Genomic DNA, 21,134 nt, shown 5'->3' on the forward strand with positions numbered 1-21,134 from the left:
AAATTTCCGTACCAATACATTTTAGTGTACCGTTTCGAAATTAACTATATATTATATATAAATATTTATGTTTATATAAACTAACTAATATAATAAATACATATATATATATATATATATGTAAGTGTATATCATGTATATGTCACTGTGTATATATGTAACAATTAAAGATTTATAAAATGAATACACATTGAGAAAATCACAAACTTGAGTTGAGACATAAAAGTAAAAAAAAATAAAAGAATAGACAAATTATTAAAAATAATATTTAAAAAAAAAAGGACTTCGTGAACATATTTTAAAGCTACAAAAATAAAAACTATACAAATATATTTTATATTCAAGAATTAATTAAATACCTTCTATATTTAAAATTTACAAAAATTTCTTCCGAACATAAAAAAAAAAAAAAAATACAAAAACAGTTTGAAATGGAATAAGACTCAAAATGCCAAATTCGGCCGAAATTTAATCGAAATGGTAGACACGGGCTAGAGTTTGAAACGAAACGAAACAAAGAGGTATAGTATACCGGACACTAGACCGGAATGGAAAATTCCAACTAAAATGGCTAGAACAAAACGGAATTTAAAACCATGCTCCACCCCACCCCTGGTAGCGCCCCACCCGAAACACACTAAACCATTTCCCTAAAATAGCTTCGTCAATAAGGATCATTTTTCCAATCCCCAAGCCCCATTTTATTATGGATGAACCAACCTTGGACCACTTCACAAGATGAATTTCAGCTTCTCCAGCACACCTCCCCATAAAGTTATAAACAATCCCATATGCAATGTTATGTGAGTTGCGATGCCTGCAGGATGGAAAACAAAGACATAGTGAGTGGAAAAGTATTCTACGAAAAATATGATCTCTTCCACCCTGCCAATCTCCTGTCCATCTTCTCATGAATGCCCCCACAAATGGGTTTGACCTTAAAATAAGCACCCACAAAGCGACCTTACAAGCAAGAATGCCCGGCAAACTAAATTAACCTTCAAAACAGGGCAAAACAGCACAAGAAATGCATATGCTCAGGATTTGCTTCCCTAGATCGGGGGATCTGTGAATAGAAGATGTGAATGCCATTGACATTCTGAGTCCCACTGAAGATTGCAGTTGCAAAAATCCACACCTTCAAATTTTTAAGCACTACTTTACTTCTTCAAGGCCTAATCATGATCAACTGTCTTATCAAACTATGCCTTCCTCCTAGCCGCTCATGCATAAAGAAACTTACCCTTAGTAATTAAGAGGCTTTATTTACAGCATCTGAAACGGGTTGAACATCTAAATTCTTAAGTTGAGTTTTCAAACAAGCTCTGCCCTAGCTATGGCAAGTAGCTACATGATCGGAAATTAATTATAATATGAAGTACCGAACTACAAGTCAATGAAATAAAACAAAATTCCAGTAATTCGATCAAGAAACTCGTGCCTTGAGCCATAATAAAATCAATGGCCTTAGTTGAAGCCAGCACTTGTTTTCGCAATATCCTTCGAAAAAGAACGTGATACAACTGATCAGGGCATTAGATTGCCTGCTGTCTCACCTGTAAAGGATTATTGACAATGAGTATTTAATAGGAATAATTGACAAAGAAAGTATCATTACATTTTCATGAGAATAAACATGATGACGATGCCTAGGAGGGTGGTGGATCTTTCTGCTAGTTGGAAGGTCTTCAAGGCAATCCCCATGTGACTGTTGTATGGAGAATGATTCCTTTGTCTTATGTGGTGTATTTGGCTTAAAAGGAATGATAGGAGCTTTGAAGATAGGGATCGCTCTTTGACCAACTTAAAAGTTTCTTTTTACGCAACTCATTTCTTTGGGTTTCTGTTATTATACCTGATGGAACTAGCGTTCATGACTTCCTAGTATCATTTTCAAGTTCCTAATTTGTAACTGGTGTTTTCTTTTGTATGCTGCCTGTGCACTTGGACAACACCTATTTACATGTTTCAATAAAAGCTTATTCTACCTATAAAATATGCATTCATATATATATGTAGTAAATATACATCATGAAGAACCTATAAAAAACATAGATATATACATCATAAGGAGGTAGCTTTTGGCATTAACATACTGGCCAGTGGAAAAAAATTGCAGTGAGAAAAGGTATTGCCAATATTCATTTCCTCTAGTCATCCACAGCAGAGAAGTGGATCCTTGACCAACTCTTTCAACTTTTATTTTGTGCATTTCTTTGGGTTTCTGTTATTATACCTGATGGAACTAGCGTTCATGACTTCCTAGTATCATTTTCAGGTTCCTAATTTGTAACTGGTGTTTTCTTTTGTATACTGCCTGTGCACTTGGACAACACCTATTTACATGTTTCAATAAAAGCTTATTCTACCTATAAAATATGCATTCATATATATATGTAGTACATATACATCATGAAGAACCTATAAAAAAAATAGATATATACATCATAAGGAGGTAGCTTTTGGCATTAACATACTGGCCAGTGGAAAAAAATTGCAGTGAGAAAAGGTATTGCCAATATTCATTTCCTCTAGTCATCCACAGCAGAGAAGTGGATCCTTGACCAACTCTTTCAACTTTTATTTTGTGCAAATCGTACCCCTCATTCGTTGGATACATTTCAATCATGGTAATGAATAAAAATGAAAAGAAAAATAAATTCTTCTTAAAAAACAAAATTTAAAGAGAGAGAGAGAGAGAGAGAGAGTAGGGAGACCAGGCAACTAGGCACTTCTTGGGACTACCTAAGCAGTTCCAGGCTGGGTTGCTAGATCACATGACGCAGCCGGTGCTGCCTTGGTGCCTCCCAGGTAGCTCCTACAAGGCAATGCCTAGGTCACAAGAGCACGACCGAGGTGGCGCTACCTGGGTTGCACAACTCAGGCGCTGTCTCCTGGTGTGCGATCAAGGGAGCGCCATCTTGGTCACACTCTAGCTGCTAGGCAGCACTTTGGTCTCAAGCCCAGGCCACGCCTGGTTCACATGGCTTGGGCACGACCCGGGCATTGCCTTGGTTGTGCTTGGTTCTCCTAGGTTTTTTCCCCTAAATTTTTGTTTCTATAAGATTTTTTATTATTATTTTATTATTTTTTTTCCCCCCAGTTTTACACAGAACTTAGTCATTAGTGCTAACGAGGCCTTTTATTGGACAGGGAGCAAAAAGCATACTAAGAAAATGACTAAAATGATCAAAATTGAAAGTATAGGGAGCGAAAAGTTCAAGATTAGAACATAAGGACCAATCTGTCCGAAAGGTAAACCCCATAGACAATTTTAGTATTTAACACTAAAAAATCTCTTCTGGCTCACAACAGTGGAGTGTCAACTTCATGAGGACTCGTCAAAAAAAAAAAAAAAAAAAAAAAAAACTTCACGAGGGAGGCCCATGATTGGAAGGTTGTGTTTATAGAATTCTTTTAAAGTTGGTAATGAAAAGGTGGATAAGATTGTTTGGAGGCCTTTCTCTGTACGCTCATTCTATAAGCATCCCACCACTTAGGATAACAATCACTTTCCTTGGAAGAGTATTTGGAAGTCAAAGGCACCTCTTAAGGCTGACTTTTTTATCTGGACCACTCAGGATAACAAACACCATCCTTGGAAGAGTATTTGGATGTCGAATGCGCCTCGTAAGGCCGCCTTTTTTGTCTAGACTGCTTCCTTAGGGAAGATTTTGACCACGGACAACTCATGGAAATGCAGGATTATTATTACTTATTGGTGCTGCATATGAGAAAACAGTGGTGAAACAGTGGATCACTTGCTTCTCCATTGTGAGATTGCAAGAGCCTTATGGAATGACTTCAACAGGGTGGGATTAGCATGGATTATGCCTAGGAAGGTGGTTGATCATATGATTAGTTGGAGAGGTCTTAAGGGTATCCCACAGATTGCAGCAGTGTCGAGGATGGCACCCATTTGTCTCCTGTGGTGGATTTAGAAATTTCTTTTCCAAGACTTTGTTTATTTATTTTTTGACAAGTAATAAGATATTTTATTGATGAAAAGATAGGCATAGGCCAAGTACTCTGGAAGTATACATGTGAATACACCTATTTAGGAACTAGTAACTGATACAAGAAAATCATGGAAGCTGAGACCATTCAACTCTAAAGCTATGGCCCACATAAATAAAGTCTTCAAAAAAACCCTCCTAAACTCTTCTAGAGAGCATTCCTGATCCTCAACAAGTCTGTCGTTTCTTTCACTCCAAATACACCAAAGAATACAAAGAGGAGCCATCTTCCATACGGCCACAATCTGTGATGCCCCCGTGATTCCTCTCCAACTTGCTAATAGTTCTACCACCCTTCCCAGCATGACCTGTGCTATACCCATTCTGCTTAAGAAATAATTTCATGTTTCCCGAGCAAACTCACAATGTAAAAGTAGATGGTCCACCAATTCAACATTCTTTTTGCACATACAACACCATTCTGTTATGATAAGTCCTCGTCTTCTTTGGTTGTCCATAGTAGGAATCTTCCCTAATGCTGCTGTCCATACAAAGAATACAACCTTAGTAGGTGCTTTGCTCCTCCAAATGCTCTTCCAAGGAAAATTATTGTGTCTTTGATGCATAGTAATTGTGTCATAAAAGGAGCACACAGAAAAATCTCATTTCCTAGAAGGTCTCCATACCATCTTATCTTCATTTATGGCATCAATGACAGTGTTATACAGCAGGCTGAGAAACTCCACCAGCCCAATCAATTCCCAATCATGTGCATCCCGAGTAAGACTTATGTTCCACTCCTGTGTGTCATCGATTATTACCCGCAAATCAGCCACCATAGGTTCTTTATCCTGAGCAATTCTGAAAATAGTAGGATAAGCATCCTTCAGGACCATGTCTCGCACCCACACATCATGCCAAAAGCTGACCCTACTTCCATCCCCCCCACACAGTCTAGAATTTCTGGCAAAGGAACACCAACCTTTCCTTATGTACTTCCATAATCCCACCCCATATGCCCCCCTCCCTTCCCTAGAACACCAACCCCCCCATGTACTTCCATACTTCATGTCGATAACCCCTCTCCATAAAGCTCCCCTTTCCTTATTATAATGCCACAACTATTTTCCTAGTAATGCCTCATTAAATGCCCTCACATTACGGATCCCCAAGCCTCCATCTCACAAAGGAGTACACACCTTATTCCACCCCACTAGGTGAAATTTGAGTTCCTCACCTAAATCGCTCCACAAAAAGTCACGTTGAAGTTTCTCTATTCTCGTTGCAATACTGGCAGGAAGAGGGAATAGAGACAAGTAGTATGTAGGAAGGTTGAATAAAGTACTATTAATAAGAGTGATCCGCCCCCCTTTAGTTAAATACAACCTTTTCCACCAGCCAATCTATTCTCTAATTTCTCCACCACCTCCTCCCAAATTGCCTTGGCTTTGAAGGTAGCCCCCAAAAGAAGGCCAAGATGCTTCAATGGCAACGAAGAGACTGCACATCCCAAAATGTTGGACAACCCCCTAATGTTCCTCACCTCACCAACCGCAACCATCTCCATCTTCGCAAGATTAATCTTTAAACCAGATACCACTTCAAAACACAGTAAAATGGCCTTCAAGGATTGTAAATGTCCTACATTTGCCTCACAAAACAGCAATGTATCATCCGCAAACAATAGATGTGAAATGTTGGTATTTCCCACTGAAAATCCAGAAAAGAATCCCTGCTCAACTGCAGCCGACACCATTCTACTTAGAGCCTCCATTATGATGACAAATAATAGAGGTGATAGTGGATCACCTTGTTGTAATCCCTGCGAGCTATTAAAGAAACCCACCGGATCCCCATTTACCAAAACCGAGAAACGAGCTGTTGACATACAATGCCTCATCTACTTTCTCCATCCTTCCCCAAAACCATAACTACTCAACATGTATAACAAGAAGTCCCAATTGACGTGATCATAGGCCTTTTCCATGTTTAATTTGCATAAAATACCTGGCACTCCCGACTTAATCCTGCTATCCAAGCATTCATTTGCTATAAGAACCGAATCCAGAATTTGTCGCCCTCACACAAAAGCATTTTGAGTAAGATATAATCTTATCCATAACTGTGCTCATTCTATTAGTCAGGACTTTGGATATTATCTTGTATATGCTTCCCACAAGACTAATAGGTCTGAAATCTTGCACCTCTATCACACCCTTCTTTTTTGGAACAAGTGCAATAAAAGTAGCATTCAAGCTCTTCTCAAATTTACCATACGTGAAGAATTCCTGGAAGACCTGCATAACATCTTCTCTCACCACCTCCCAGCAAATCTGAAAAAAGGCCATAGTAAAGTCATCCGGGCCCGGAGCTGTCTTTATTCATTTTTCTGATTACTAGATGTACCTCTCCCTCTTCAAATGGTCTCTCCAAGCAAGCCATCCTACTTTGGTCAATGGACTCAAAAGCCAACCCATCTACGGTAGGTCTCCAATCATGAGGTTATGATAGCAAGTGTTCAAAGTGTCCAGCCACATGGTCCTTTATTTCTGCTTGATCTGTAGATGCGTCCCCATCAATGTTCAAAGACTCAATAGTATTAAACCTCCTATGCGAATTTGCAATACAAAGAAAAAAATTTGTGCACCTATCCCCCTCCCTCAGCCACAATGACCTTGACTTTTGTCGCCACGAAATTTCCTCCATAATAATCACTCTTTCGAATTCAACAACTACTTGCCCTTTGCAGTTGTTCTTTTCTCCTACCCCCTCCAAGCTTTGTAACTCTTGAAATAAATCCATTTTTTGCATCGTTACATCACCAAATATTTGTTCATTCCATATCTTCAAATCCTTTTCAAAGCTTTTAACTTTCCAGCCAATACATTACTCGGGTTGCCCTGTAATTGATATGAGCTCCACCATTGCCCCACCAGCTCTACAAACCCCTCATATTTCAACCACATATTCTCAAATTTAAAAGGCCTTCTGCCCCTTGGGATACCTCCACAATCTAACATTATGGTACAATGGTCCGAGCATACCCTAGGGAATCTCTTCTAACATAAATCTGGCAAATGTGCCTCCCATGAAGGAGATATAAGGAATCTGTCCAGTCTTGACCAGGCTTGGTTAGAAGACCAAGTAAAATCACCTCCTATTAACGGTATGTCCATAAGTTCCAACTCTGGAATTAGATCTGAAAATTCTCGCATAGAATCTTGTCGTCCCTCCCCCGACCTTTCGTTGGAGAATCTTGTAGCGTTAAAATCTCCACCAATACACCATGGGACCTCCCACTAAGAACACAAGCCCCCAAGCTCATCCCAAAGCAACCGCCATTCACCATCCAAATTAGGACCATAAACCCCTGCAAAAGCCCATACAAATCCAACCTCTATATTTTAAAAGAACATCCCACCGAATATTCTCCTATAAATCCATCAATATTTTCCACCATCCTTTTATCCCACATAACCAAAACTCCACCCAAGGCCCCTTTCGAAGATAGGTATGACCATCCTACATATTGACAACTCCATATGCTCCATATAGTTCTTCTTGTGATAAGCTTCATCTTAGTTTCCTGCAAACAAATAATATCCATCTTCCAATGTCTTAACAAAGCTCGGATCCGGAGGCGCTTGTTAATCTCATTCAGCCCCCTAACATTCCAAATCAGTATTTAGGGCTGCATTTATCAACTATACCAGCCCTTCCTTTTCCCCAATCACTGCTTGCACTCCCCTTCTTACCATCATAGTTAATAGAACAAGTCGCTTCAACTCCCTATTCCTTTTCGATCCTGCTCTCTGTTGAATATGTCCAGCCTCTATGGCCGTTAGCAATGCCTTAAATTAATTCAAGACTTTGTTTATGTGGGCTGTAGCTATTGATTTTAATAGGCTCAGTTTGTATGACTTCCTTGTATCTTTTTCCAGTTCCTAATTGGGTGCATTCTCTTGTATCTTTTTCCAGGTTGTTATATAATTAGGTGCCTACTTTCGTATGAATGAAATTTCTTTTACTTATTTAAAAAAAAAAAATGCACAAGTGAAAAAGCTTTCGAGAAAGGAAGCATTAAACTTTTAGCTCCAAATGTAGAAACGTGCACAGAACAAATCAGATTGAACTTTAAGAATCCTTACCATGCATAGATTTAATGAAGTAAGCCAACTCTGATAAACAAATTGTTCCTTCACCCAAAGGGATCGGCTGTTGATATACAAAGAATGTAAAGTGGCGGCAATCAGGATCATTCCTTGGCTTGGCCGTCTCAACCATGCTCATGTACCCTTCTCTATCATAACATGGAAGTGCATTCTCACCAGCTACAGTCAATCCTCGATCCCAGGCTGAGTTTAAAACCTGTTAGAAAGAGTGTTTAATATCGGCCACCTATGCTGGAGATAAACTCATTCACCTATATAAGCAAAAATGTTTTTTTTTTTTTTTCTTTTACTAAACCTGCACACCAATATACAATAGAAGGTTGTATGTCAAACGCTCCCAAGTAATTCCCCACAAAAGAAAATTTTATATAGCCAATAGAGAGCAAATGGGGAAGTCATAACACATTAAAAGTGGGAATCACCTGCCAACTCAAACCTTCTGGGTCAGCCAATGCTTCATCATTTTCCTGACCAGAAACGTGCAACCTCAAGCAAACAAACTTCAATGTCACCATGTGTTTTCTCAGAACCTCAAATACTGAAGAGTATCCATCTTGGTTCGTAGAGTTATAGAATCCTGCCGTTAGCTCTGCTGCATGGCTAGCAGTCTTGTACCACCAATGAACAGCAGGAACCTGCACATCAGCATCTTTCATTTATTTCTTTGTTTGTTTATCTAATTGGCAAGAAGTCCATCATACCATATTTATCACGAACCACTGCCACCAAGCATCTATATATGTTTAGCTCCAAATTGAATATCCAAAAGTTATCAAAGTATCCAGAGTGCAGGTCAGGAAGAATTCGATCCCATCTAGTGAATTATGCAAGTTGTGATGTGCTGTTTGTGTGTGAAAAACTTGTACTTTCACACCATTGTTCGACATTGACTTAATGCAAGATCCATATCCCACATCTAATTGTCTACTATACTCACCAAAAAAGGTTTGAATTTTAAACAACCGCACCCTTGTAAAATTGTTTGCAAGGCAAGGAAAGCCGCAAAATCCATCATGACAGCTCTACTTATAATTCCAATCCTTTTCATACATGCTTCTCAAACTTCTGCTCTATTCCAAAGATGAGAAAGCCCTTTCATACATGATGTCCAGTGTTTGTAAAGGAAGTACTTCACTTAACAAAAGCAACGTGTACTTTCAAAAACACACTTTTGTGTAAGCTTAAAGCACAAGAAAGCGTGCTTTTGCAATTGTTTTTTTAAAAAAATATTAAATAGCAGTTCAATACCCCAAAAATGATGCAAGCATATAGTCGTAAGTATTTAGTTGATGTTAAAGATCTTTGGCATACCATGGCACTCATGTTGTCATGTATGATGTATATGCCTTGAAATCAATATAACAGTCCAAGATGGCTTTCCAGATGGATTGATATTTGATTGACCAGAGCTCTATGATTAACAAAAAGCAAAGCATATTTACAAAAGCATGCTTTTCCTGAGCTTAAAGCGCAAGAAAGTGTGCTCTTGTAAAAGTTACCCCCTTCTTTCTTTCTTTTTTTTCTTTTTTCTTTAATTTTTTTATTTTTTATGACGACGTATCCAAGAACTTTCACTGCCCTAGATAAAGCTATAGTTCTTTTCTAATCCACGAGGTAAAAAGATGTCTTCGCCAACAAATTTGTCACCTTCATCGTGATGCCTTGTTTGCAAGGACCATAGATCAGCCAGGAGCAAACCACCTGTAGGGTCTCCTTTCGATGCCTTCCTTGCCCAAATTGGCGTCTTTGGGGAGCCTTTTAACCTCCTACTCATGAGGGGAAGTTTGTTACCCCCTTCTATAATATGTAATTAACCTTCACTTCATTGAAAAGAGGGGAAGTTTGTTACCCCCTTCTATAATATGTAATTAACCTTCACTTCATTGAAAAAGCTTAGTTATAGTATTTACTTATAAAAACTATATGTCATGGGCATTCCTGTCTTTTTATACATATTTCTGTAAAATTTAATGGTTATTTTTAACAAAATGCGGTAACTAATAATGAAGCTTTACACTAGGATCCGAATTGCATTGAGTCAGTTTAAGAGGGTAAATGACAAAGGGGAAGTAGTTTGTGAGAGTAAAAGATAATCAACTTTTTTAATTTTGAATATGGGTCATGCCTCTCTTTGCGTGTTGAAAAGGGCTTGGTTATCATAAAAAAGAAACTTGGTGGAAATCATTCTTAGTGTGATGCACATTAGGAAAGAAATGATCCAACTTTAGAAGACTGAGAAGACATCTCCCCGGGGGTTTAGGTTCCATGGGTGAGTCCTAAGGGCTTTGCTGTGGGGTGGTTCCCAGTCATCAAAGCAAAAAAAAAAATAAAAAATAAAAAATAAAAAATAAAAAATAAAAAAACTGAGAGAAGACAATTGTGGATCTCAAGCCTTTCTTCTTCAAAACCCTTTTTTTATAGGTAAAAGGAATTTATTAATACTAATAGAGGAATAGGCATAGCCTACGTACACTAATAGAGGAATAGACATAGCCTAAGTACACAGGACATATATAAGAGAGAACACCTATTTCAGATGCCAAAAACCAAAAAAAAAAAAACATGAAGTAATCATGAAAATTGAGCTGTTAAAAATCTTTAGTTATTGCCTATAACATATTGAAGAAGAGACTTTTATCTTTGAAATTCTGCTCACTTCTTTCCCTCCAAATGCACCACAAAAACCATATGGGGACGATCTTCCATATTGAGACTTCTCTAGTTGATGAGAAGATCAAGAGCCCCTCAAACATAACTTATGCTAACCTAACTCTGCACAAAAAATTATCCCACAAAGACTTTGAAAACCTCATAATGAAGTAGCAAGTGATCCACTGTTTCCTTATCTTTTCTACACGTGCAGCGTCAGTCAATTACGATGATCTGACATTTCCACAACCATGGTCACAATCTTCTCCAAGGAAACCGTTCATACAACGAAAGCTGGCTTCTTACATCTCCAAATGCTCCTCCAAGGAAAAGGATTGTTATCCTGATTAGTGATGCTTTATAGAATGAGCATATAGAGAATTACCCTTCCCGAGCAAGTAATGTATAAATCCCTTGATGACATGAACATAGATCTTCTCCATATCTAGCTTGCATAAAATATGTACTTCATTATAATTTACTCTACCATCCGCATTCATTAACAATGAGTACCAAATCCAGGATTTGTCTACCCTGAAAAACTCATTTTGAGACTTTGAAATGATCTGTCCTAAAACCTCACTCAAACAATTAGCAAGAACTTTGGATAGAATTTTATACACCCCATTTATGAGACCGATGGGGCGACAACCCTTAATATCTATCAAGTAATGCTAGATACAGTACTACAAACCCTACACTCCCCTTTAAAAAAGTGAGTAAATCCGAGACCCACATGAATAAATCATAAAGTGAGGTCCACCATTAAAAAAAAATGATTTTTTCATGTGGGTCTCAAATTTACTCACTTTTTCCAAAAGGAGTGCACAGGGCTTTCACGCCCTAAGACTGCAAAAATCATTTCTCATATCTAAAGCCCCATCTTTCTTGAGGATGCACACTAAAGGTGGCATTGGGGCTTTTCTCAAACTTTCCCAACAAGTAAAACTCTTGGAATACCATCATATTATTCTCCTTTTACCACATCCCAACCAGATTGCAAAAAAGGGCCTCTCCAGCTGTCCAACTCGAATGCTAACCCTCAACTCCTGGTCTCCAAGCAAATTATTCAATGGGCAATTGATCATGAAATCCAGCAACATGGTCCTTAATCTCAAAATCTTCGAAAGATACAAGGTCTTCAATGTTGAATATCTCAGTGGTGTTCCTCCAATGTGAGTTAGCTTCGATGGAAGATTTTCATACATTTATCCCACTCCCTTAGCCTCAAAGCCTGATATTTCTATCTCCACGAGATCTCCTCTGTCAAAGTGACCCCCTCAAGTTGATACTATTTGGCTTTTTCATGCTTTCTCATCGGAAAGAGCTCTACAGTCCTCACCATCCAAACTGCACAGACTGAAAATCTCTCTCCACAGTAAACATCTTTTGTTGTCCAGATTAGGCCTATAAATTCCCACAAAAGGCCTAGATGAATCCATCTCTCACATTGTTAAAAGAGCAAGCCACAATGTATTCCCCAATGCACTCCTTGCATTTCTCCACCACCCTTTTACTCCAAATAACTAATACTCCACCCAAAACCCCTTTAAATGATGCTTCTAGAGATACTTTCCATTTTCCTTTCCTGCAAGCAAACAATGTCGGTTCCAATAGTGGAGCAAAGTTTTCATCCGGAGACATTTATTAGCATCATTCAGCCCCCAGACCAAATTTAATATCTTGTTTTATAAGTAAGAAGAATTTATTAATCCACATAATTAGGCAAAGCCCAAGTACACAGAAAGTTTACAAGAGATGAACCTAATTACAAGCCAAGCGCTGTGAAAAACAGCATAAAAGTCACCAAAACTAATCTCAATCAATACAATAGCCAAAGCCTAAAGTAACAATGTATGTAAGAAAAAATCCCTAATCCCTCCCATCGAACATTCCCTATTATAAAAACAGCAGTCATTCCTCTTGTTTCAGGTACACCACATTAAACATAAAGGCACCATCTTCTAAACAACCGTGATTTGACAATTGCCCCGAATTCCTCTCCAACCTGTGACAATAAACCTCATAGACCATTGAAGAGAACCAGTAGAACCGTCCATGGTATTAGCCACTGACACACCCTTATCCAATGCAATCCTATAAAGAGAAGGGAAAGCATTATTCAATGCAACATCACCACACCAAATATCGTAACAAAATCTGATTCGTGTTCCCCTTCCCACCTCAAATATGAAATTACTAAAGAGATTTTCCCATCCATTACAAATAAAACTCCCATACCATATGCCCCTCTTACTTCATTTGAGCACCAACCTCCCCAAATAATCCCATATTTAACATCAATAACATTCCTCCAAAAAGCATCCCCTTCCCGATGATATTGCCATAACCATTTTCCTAATAGTGCAATATTGAAGGTTCTCAACTTTCTAACCCCCAAACCATGTTTCTCCACCGCCCTTCTTGCATAAACCTTGGTATTATAAGCAACAAATGGTCTGACATGCTGTCTCCTTGAGTAATGCACAGTTCCACTCCTATTGGTAACTTCAACCCCCACCATGTTTCTACTTTTGTCCCCGTTATGTGCTAGGATGTCAAGACGCATGCCAACCCCTCCAATACTGCCATGTATGACTGCTCATTCACCAGTTCCACCTTTGTTGATGAGATATCCCATATGATAAGGATAAAGGTAGGTGGTGTATGGGATCCCATATTACTTGGGAATGAGAAGTTCTTGCTCTTTATGATGTTCCAATAGAGCTCCAATTGTATCATTGACTAGTCCTTTTGAAATATAGGTCATGTGAGTTGGGCCTTCTATTGGGGCGTTACAAATGGTATCCGAGCTTAAGAAATGTGGGACTTGAGCTATGACACCAACAACGGACATGCCTAATGAGGATGTCGGAAATTTAAAGGGGGTAAATTGTGAAATCCCATATAATACGGATAAGGATAGATGGTGTATGGGATCCCATATTGCTTGGGAATGAGAAATTCTTGCTCTTTATAATGTTCCGATGGGCCTCCAATTCAATTATATCATTAACTAGTTCTTTTGGAATATAGGTCATGTGGTTTGGGCCTTCCATTGAGACGTTACAGTTGATGGTGGCAAGACTAGCCTTTTTTCTATCTTCAGCTTCCATGATTTTCTTAATTATTTTACCTGTTCTACTTCATGTATCTCTTGCATCATCCTTGTGTACTTGTACATAGCCTTTTTTGCTCTTTAATAAATCTAACTTATCAAAAAAACAGAAAGAATTATTGTATTGGTCAAGGGAGTTTGTCTTCATTTCAAATTGGCCCCAAGGTAATGCCCAACTATTAAAGTGGTCACTATGTCCAACTTTCGTCAATCTCGGACAGAAAATGTAACGTGACACTAACCATGTCGGTAGCAATCAAATGACACCACATGTAGCAAATTTGAAATAAAGAACTCTTCCCGAATACCCTATAAGTTAGGTGGAGGAGAATATCACCACCCAGATTTTTCTAGAGAACTCGACACGACTCTAGAGTCTTCTAGACCCTTGTAGAATATTCTACAAGGGTCTAGAAGACTCTAGAGTCGTGTCGAGTTCTCTAGAAAAATCTGGGTGGTGATATTCTCCTCCACCTAATTTCGTGACATCGTCGGCGCATTTTCCTCGTGGAACCTTCGGATATGATCTTCAAACTGCCATAGGGCCCCTTTAGGTTCCCAAGTTGTCTTGCTTGCAGGCAACCCTTTCCACTTGACTAGGTATTCTTGGTGGGGTTGGTAACTTTATCGTTGGACTACACAACTTGCCAAGATCTCTTCAATCTCCTTTTCATAGGTGGTAGTCATGACGCCCAATGGTGCACGCTTAGACTCCCCTTAAGCTAGCTCCTCCATATCTTCTTGATACGGCTTCAAGCAATTCACATGGAAAACTGGGTGTATCTTGAATCTTGGGGGCAAGTCTAACTTGTAGGTGACTTTGCCCACTTTCTTGATAATCAGGAATAGTCCTTCATTTCGGCGAACATGTCCCTTGTGTAGATTCCTAATGAACTTGTGTTGGCTTGATAGGATTTTTAACCAACACCAAGTCACCAATTCGGTACTCCACGTGCCTTCTTTTTTGATCGGCCCACTTCTTCATCTTCTTTCGAGCACTCAAGGCCACCTTCTCCTAGTAGAATTCCTTTTGAGTTCATGCTTGAACTCATCCCACATGTTAATGGTGCAAGTGCCTTTCTCTATCTCACCATGCTTATGCCACCACCAAATACTCGCACAATTAGTAAGATAGAGGGAGGCGGTGCATACCTTAACTGACTCGTCTTGCATGTTTAAAGCTTCAAAATACAGCTCCATATTCCACAAGTAGTTGTCTAGCTCTTTGGCATTCTGCTTGCCATCGAAGTCCTTCAATTTGGGAGTATCCACCCTTGAAGTAGCTCCCACCCCAACCCCGTTGAAGTTCCCATTAGCCACGGCCTGCTTGCACATAGCCCAGTCGGCCTTGGCTTCCTCCAAACCTAGCCGATGTTCCTCCATATGCTCTTGGAGTCTTGTTAACTCACCCAAAACCCGGTCTTGGAAAGCAAGGTTCCCCGCATACTGTGCCTCGACAGTGGGGTTGACTACGCTTAGTATGGACTTTGAGCACCTCTGATTGGCCCTCCAATCCTAGCTCCTCCAAAATTTGCTCAACGATGTCAAGCCGATCCTTGACATCCGCCACCACCACCTCCATCTTGGCAACACTGTTGTTGAGAGTGCTCACCTCGTTGTGAGACTTTTCCCATTCCCCCATCTTGGACAGCATCTTTGACATAGTCTTCTCGACCTCATCAAGACGAGCTTCCAAAGACCAATTCACCTCTTTCGTTCTCTTACTCTTATGAAATTCCTTAGGCTCGATGGTGACCTCACTTTTATCCGTCATAACAACCTTGATGGCTTTGATACAAATTGTCACGGACTTATTTGTGCAGTCTTAGATGGGTTTTTTTCTTCAAACCTTAAAAATAAGCTTTACCGAATACCCCAAGAAGAGAGCACACTTTTAGAGAGAGAGGCTCTAGATAATGTTTAGTTGCTCTATTACTTGATACCTTAAACAAATTAGACATCCCTTATTTATAGGGGCCTTGGTTATAAAAAATGACTAGGATTGTGATACTTGTCACTAATCTAATAGTGGGAACATTCTAGAAGACACTACAAGATATTTACAAAAGGGTAGTTTGGGAATTTCACTCTTCTAGAAGATTCATACAATTCTACTGTATTCCACAATATTCTACAAGGGTATAGAAGACTCTAGAGTTGTGTAGATTTCTCTAGAAAAATCCGCGTGGTAACATTGGATGAGTTTTTTCCTCCAAACCTTCTAATTAAGACTTCCTAAATACCCCGAAGTTGTTTTCACTAAGTTTGTTCGCAGAGTGAGATGTTGAAATGTAAACTTGAGAAGTTTTGAGAAGCCACCAAAGTGGGTAGCCGTAATCCCCACCTTCAACCAAAATGGTAGTAGCCATTGTTGATCATGTTATGAGGTCCATTGCATGGATCATATCTATAAATAGAGATAAATTTTAGATTAAAAGTGTGTAGAGTGGAAGAAAAGAAACGAGTTAAAAGAAAGATTTGTATGTTTTGAGATTATGTAAGTTTTCTGTATGTCCTGTTGTTTAAATCTCTCTTCGAGGTGCACCACAAGTAGCCTCAACACCCCTCTAAGTAACGACCTTGATAACTCTGATACCAATTGCCACGGACTTAAAATTTCCAAACTATCCGTGTGCCCTTAGATGACCTTTTTCCCCCAAACCCTCTAAGTAAGCCTTTCCGAACACCCCAAGAAAAGAACACACTTCTAGAAAGAGAGTGGAGAGAGAACCTCTAGAGAATGTTTAGTTGCTCTATTGCTTAATACCTTGAATAAATGAGGCATCCCTTATTTATAGGAAACCTTGGTTATAAAGAATGACTAGGATTGTGACACTTGTCACTAATCCAACAGTGAGAACATTCTAGATTTCTATTCTAGAATACTGTACAAGATATTTACAAAATTACTGTTTGAGAATTCTACACTCTTCTAGAATATCCATGCAATCCTATAGTATTCCACAATATTCTAGAACATTGTACAAGGTTCTAGAAGACTCTAGAGTTGTGTAGAGTTCTCTAGAAAAACCTAGGCCTTGAAATTCTCCTTAACCTAATTTCGCGATGTCCTCGACGCATTTTCTTCGTGGAACCTTTGGATATGATCAAACTTTGTTGGACAATGTCAAGCCGATCCTTGACATCTGCCACCGCCGCCACCATCATGGCAACACTGTTGTTGAGTGCTCGCCTCCTTGTGAGACTTTTCCCATTTCCCTATCTTGGAAAGCATCTTTGACATGGTCTTCTCGACCTCGTCAAGACGAGCTTCCAAAGACATTCACCTCTTTCGTTCTAATGCTCTTCTGAAGTTCCTTGGGCTCAATGGTGACATCACTTTTATCCGCCACAACAACCTTGATAGCTCTGATACCAACTATCACGGAATTAGAATTTTCAAGCTATTCGTGTAGGCTTAGATGGCTTTTTCCTCCAAACCCTCTAGAGAACTCTACACAATTGTAGAGTCTTCTAGACCCTTGTGAAATATTCTAAAATATTGTAGAATACTATAGAATTGTATAGGATCTTCTAGAAGAGTGTAGAATTTCCAAACTACCATTTTGTAAATATCTTATAGAGTATTCTAAAATAGGAATCTAGAATGTTCCCAATGTTGGATTAGTGATAAGAGACATTATCCTAGTCATTCTTTATAACCAAGGCTCCCTATAAATAATGGATGCCTCATTTGTTTAAGGTATCAAGCAATAGAACTAAACATTCTCTAGAGTCTCTCTCTATAAGTGTGCTCTCTACTTGGGGTGTTCAAGAAGGCTTACTTAAAGTGTTTGGAGGAAAAAGTAAATTTAAGGTTGCACGGATAGCCTGCAAATTTTAAGTCCGTGACAGTTGGTATCAGAGCCATCAAGGTTGTTACTTAGAGGGGTGTTGAGGCGAGAGATTTAAACACAAAACACAGAAAGCTTAGATAATCTCAAAACATACAAATCTTTCTTTTAACTCTCTTTTCTTCTCTTCCACTCTACACACTTTCAATCTAAACTCTCTCTCTATTTATAGATATGATTTGGACGTCTATTACATAAATAATGACTTCATAACATAGTCAACAACGGTTGCCACCATTTTAATCGAAGGTGGATTATGGCTACCACTTTGGTGGCTTCTCCAAGCTTATCAAGTTTCCATTTCAACATCCTACTCCACCAACAAACTTAGTGATTTTCACTTTAGGGTATTTGGGAAGGCTTACTTAAGGGTTTGGAGGAAAAAACCCATCCCATGTCACCACCTAGATTCTTCTAGAATATTGTGGAATACTATAGAATTGTATAGGATCCTCTAGAAGAGTGTAGAATCCACAAACTATCATTTTGTAAATATCATGTAGATTCTTCTAAAAAATCTAGAATGTTCCCACAGTTAAATTAGCGATAAGTGTCACAATCCTAGTCATTCTTTATAACTAAGGCTCCCTATAAACAAGGAATGCGTCATTTGTTCAAGGTATCAAACAATAGAGCAACTAAACAGTTTTTAAAACTTCTCCCTCTACTCTCTCTCTAGAAGTGTGCTCTCTTCTTAGGGTGTTTGGGAAGGCTTACTTAAAGGGTTTGAAAGAAAAAGCTCATCTAAACCCACACAGATAGTTAGGAAATTCTAAGTCTGTGACAGTAAATGGCTAATTCACAGACAAAATACCACCATTGAGGTACTTCATTCTGGTACCAATGTGCTTCACTCCCTTGATGAGATTCAAGATCACATTGTGCAGCATTATGAAGATCTTCTAAAAGAGATTGAGGAGTGGCATCCTAAGTTGGATGGTCTGAATTTTGACCAGCTGTATTTCTGTGCAGCCAGCTGGTTGGAGAGGCCCTTTTAAGAAAGTGAGGTGTATCAGGTGGTGAGTGGAATGTGTAAAGATAAAGATTCGGGTCCGGATGGTTTCTCTATTGCTTTTTTTCAAGTGTTGTGATATAGTGAAAGTAGAAGTTATGCGAGTATTTTCGGGTCCGGATGGTTTCTCTATTGCTTTTTTTCAAGTGTTGTGATATAGTGAAAGTAGAAGTTATGCGAGTATTCCAAGACTTTCATTCTTGTAAAAAATTTGAGAAGTCCCTAAATGCTACATTTTTTGCACTCATCCCTAAGATTGTCGGTGCCCATGAATTAAAGGATTTCCGTCCTATTAGTTTGATAGGCGGGATTTATAAAATTATTTTGAAGGTGTTAGCTAATCATATGAGTACGGTGATGGATAAAATCATTTCTAAACCTCAAAATGCTTTCGTTAAGGGACGTCAAATTTTGCACTCGGTTCTTATTGCAAATGAGTGTTTGGACAGCCAGATAAGGATAGGTATTTCGGGGTTTCTTTGCAAGCTTGACATGGAAAAGGCATACGACCAATTGTGCTGGGATTTTCTTTCTTATATGCTAAGAAGATGTGGCTTTGGGGATAGGTGTTGTGGATGGGTTAGACATTGTGTTTCGACCACTCGGTTCTTTGTATTAATTAATGGCAACTTTTGTGATTTTTTTAGGGTTTGAGGGGTTTGAGACAAGGGGATCCGTTATCCCCTTTCCTTTTTGTTTTAGTGATGGAGGCATTGAGTCATATGGTGGAGGCTGCTGTAGGGGGGGTTTCCTCTCTAGTTTTTCGGTGGGAAATAATAACAACGGTACTATTTCAATCTCCTATTTATTATTTGCAGATGATACTCTCATTTTTTGTGATGCTGACAGTGGACAGATTCAAGCTTTAAGTGTTGTATTATTGTGCTTTGAAGCTGTCTCGGTACTCAAGGTGAATTTGGGCAAAGTTGGAATTGGTACCGGTGGGAGATGTGAGGAATATTAACCATTTGGCGGATTTGTTGGGCTTCAAAGTTGCTTCTTTTCTAATGAAATATCTTGGGCTTCCATTGGGAGCGTCTTCAAAGTTGCTTCTTTTCTAATGAAATATCTTGGGCTTCCATTGGGAGCGTCGTTCAAAGTAAAGTGTATATAGAATGGTGTTGTAGAAAAGGTTGAGAAAAGATTGTCAGGTTGGAAGCGTCTATATCTATCTAAAGGGGAAGACTAACCCTTATTATAAGCACTCTTTCCAATCTTCCCAATTATTATCTTTCTTTATTCCCATTACCGATTGGTGTGGCTAACTGGATTGAGAAGTTGTTTAGAGCATTTTTGTTGGGTGGCATGGGAGAGGAGAATAAATTCCATCTTGTGAGTTGGCATAGGGCGTGCTGTCCAATTGTGAATGGAGGTTTGGGGGTGCAAAATTTGAGTAGTTTTAATAAGGCACTGTTAGGGAAGTGGCTGTGGAAGTATCAAAGGGAATGAGACTCTTTGTGGAGCGAGCTTATTGATCGAAAGTATGGAAGTGATTGGAGGAGATGGAGCTCTAAGGAGGGTAAGGGATCTTATGGTGTGTGCGCTTATGGAAATATATTAGAAAGGGGTGGGATAGTTTTGTAAAACATATTAAGTTTGAGGTCAGAGAGGGTACAAGAATTTGTTTTTGGTTCGATGAATGGTGTGGTGAGAGAGCCCTTCATTCTATTTTCCCGGTTGTTTTCAGCTTGGTTGGAAATCAGCAAGCTGCTGTTTCAGAGGTGGAGTCATGCTAATGGGACTGTGCATTGGAATGTTTCTTTCACAAGAAATGTACAGGACTGGGAACTTAATGAGACTGCAGATTTTCAGTTTCTTGTATTCTCTGAATATAGGAGGAAATGAGAGGGATCAAATGTTGTGGAAACACATGGGGAGCAAAAAGTTTTCAGTTAAATCTTATTATAAGGTGTTGTCTGTTCAGCAGCAATTCCCTTTTCTGTGGAAGTGTATTTGGAGGGCGTTCATGCTGTCTAAAGATGCTTTTTTTACTTGGACAGCCGCACTTGGAAAGATTTTGACAGTTGACAATTTGAGGAAACGTGGCAAGGTTGTTATGGAGTGGTGCTTCATGTGTAAGAAAAAGGGTAAATCGATTGATCATTTACTCTTACATTGTGAGGTGGCTAGGGAGTTATGGGTTGGGTTTCTTAGTAGAGCTGGGTTGAGTTGGATTATGCCAATGAGAGTGGTGGATCTACTAGCATGTTCGAATAGGCAGAACAGAAGCTCTCAGTTGGCAGCAGCTTGGAGGATGATTCATTTGTGTATTATGTGGTGTTTATGGATAGAAAGGAATGAAAGGTGCTTCAAGGACAAGGAGCAAACTGTTGAGGATATTTGGAAATTGTTTGTCTTCTGTGCCGCAGTGGT

The 21,134-nt window shown here is 39.0% G+C and overlaps 1 protein-coding gene across 3 annotated transcripts in view; it reads right to left on the reverse strand.

The window, feature by feature from the left end:
- Positions 1–437: 437 nt before the first annotated feature.
- LOC122281073 (beta-amylase 8) overlaps positions 438–21,134 on the reverse strand; it is a 37,434-nt gene continuing 16,737 nt past the window's right edge. Inside the window, exons 8-11 of one of the 3 annotated variants that reach the window (XR_006230129.1) lie at positions 8,551–8,763; positions 8,105–8,324; positions 1,442–1,556; positions 438–817 (exon numbers count right to left, since the gene is read on the reverse strand). Coding sequence is in view for 2 of the 3 variants with exons in the window: in XM_043092325.1 (XP_042948259.1) it covers positions 732–817; positions 8,105–8,324; positions 8,551–8,763 (519 nt within the window). In the remaining variant the exon portion in view is untranslated. Of the gene's footprint in view, positions 818–1,230; positions 1,557–8,104; positions 8,325–8,550; positions 8,764–21,134 lie in introns of those variants that run through there. The other 2 variants (XM_043092325.1, XM_043092326.1) reach the window with 2 other exon arrangements.

Source organism: Carya illinoinensis, chromosome 11 (assembly GCF_018687715.1).
Source record: "Carya illinoinensis cultivar Pawnee chromosome 11, C.illinoinensisPawnee_v1, whole genome shotgun sequence".
NCBI classification, from domain to species: Eukaryota; Viridiplantae; Streptophyta; class Magnoliopsida; order Fagales; family Juglandaceae; genus Carya; species Carya illinoinensis.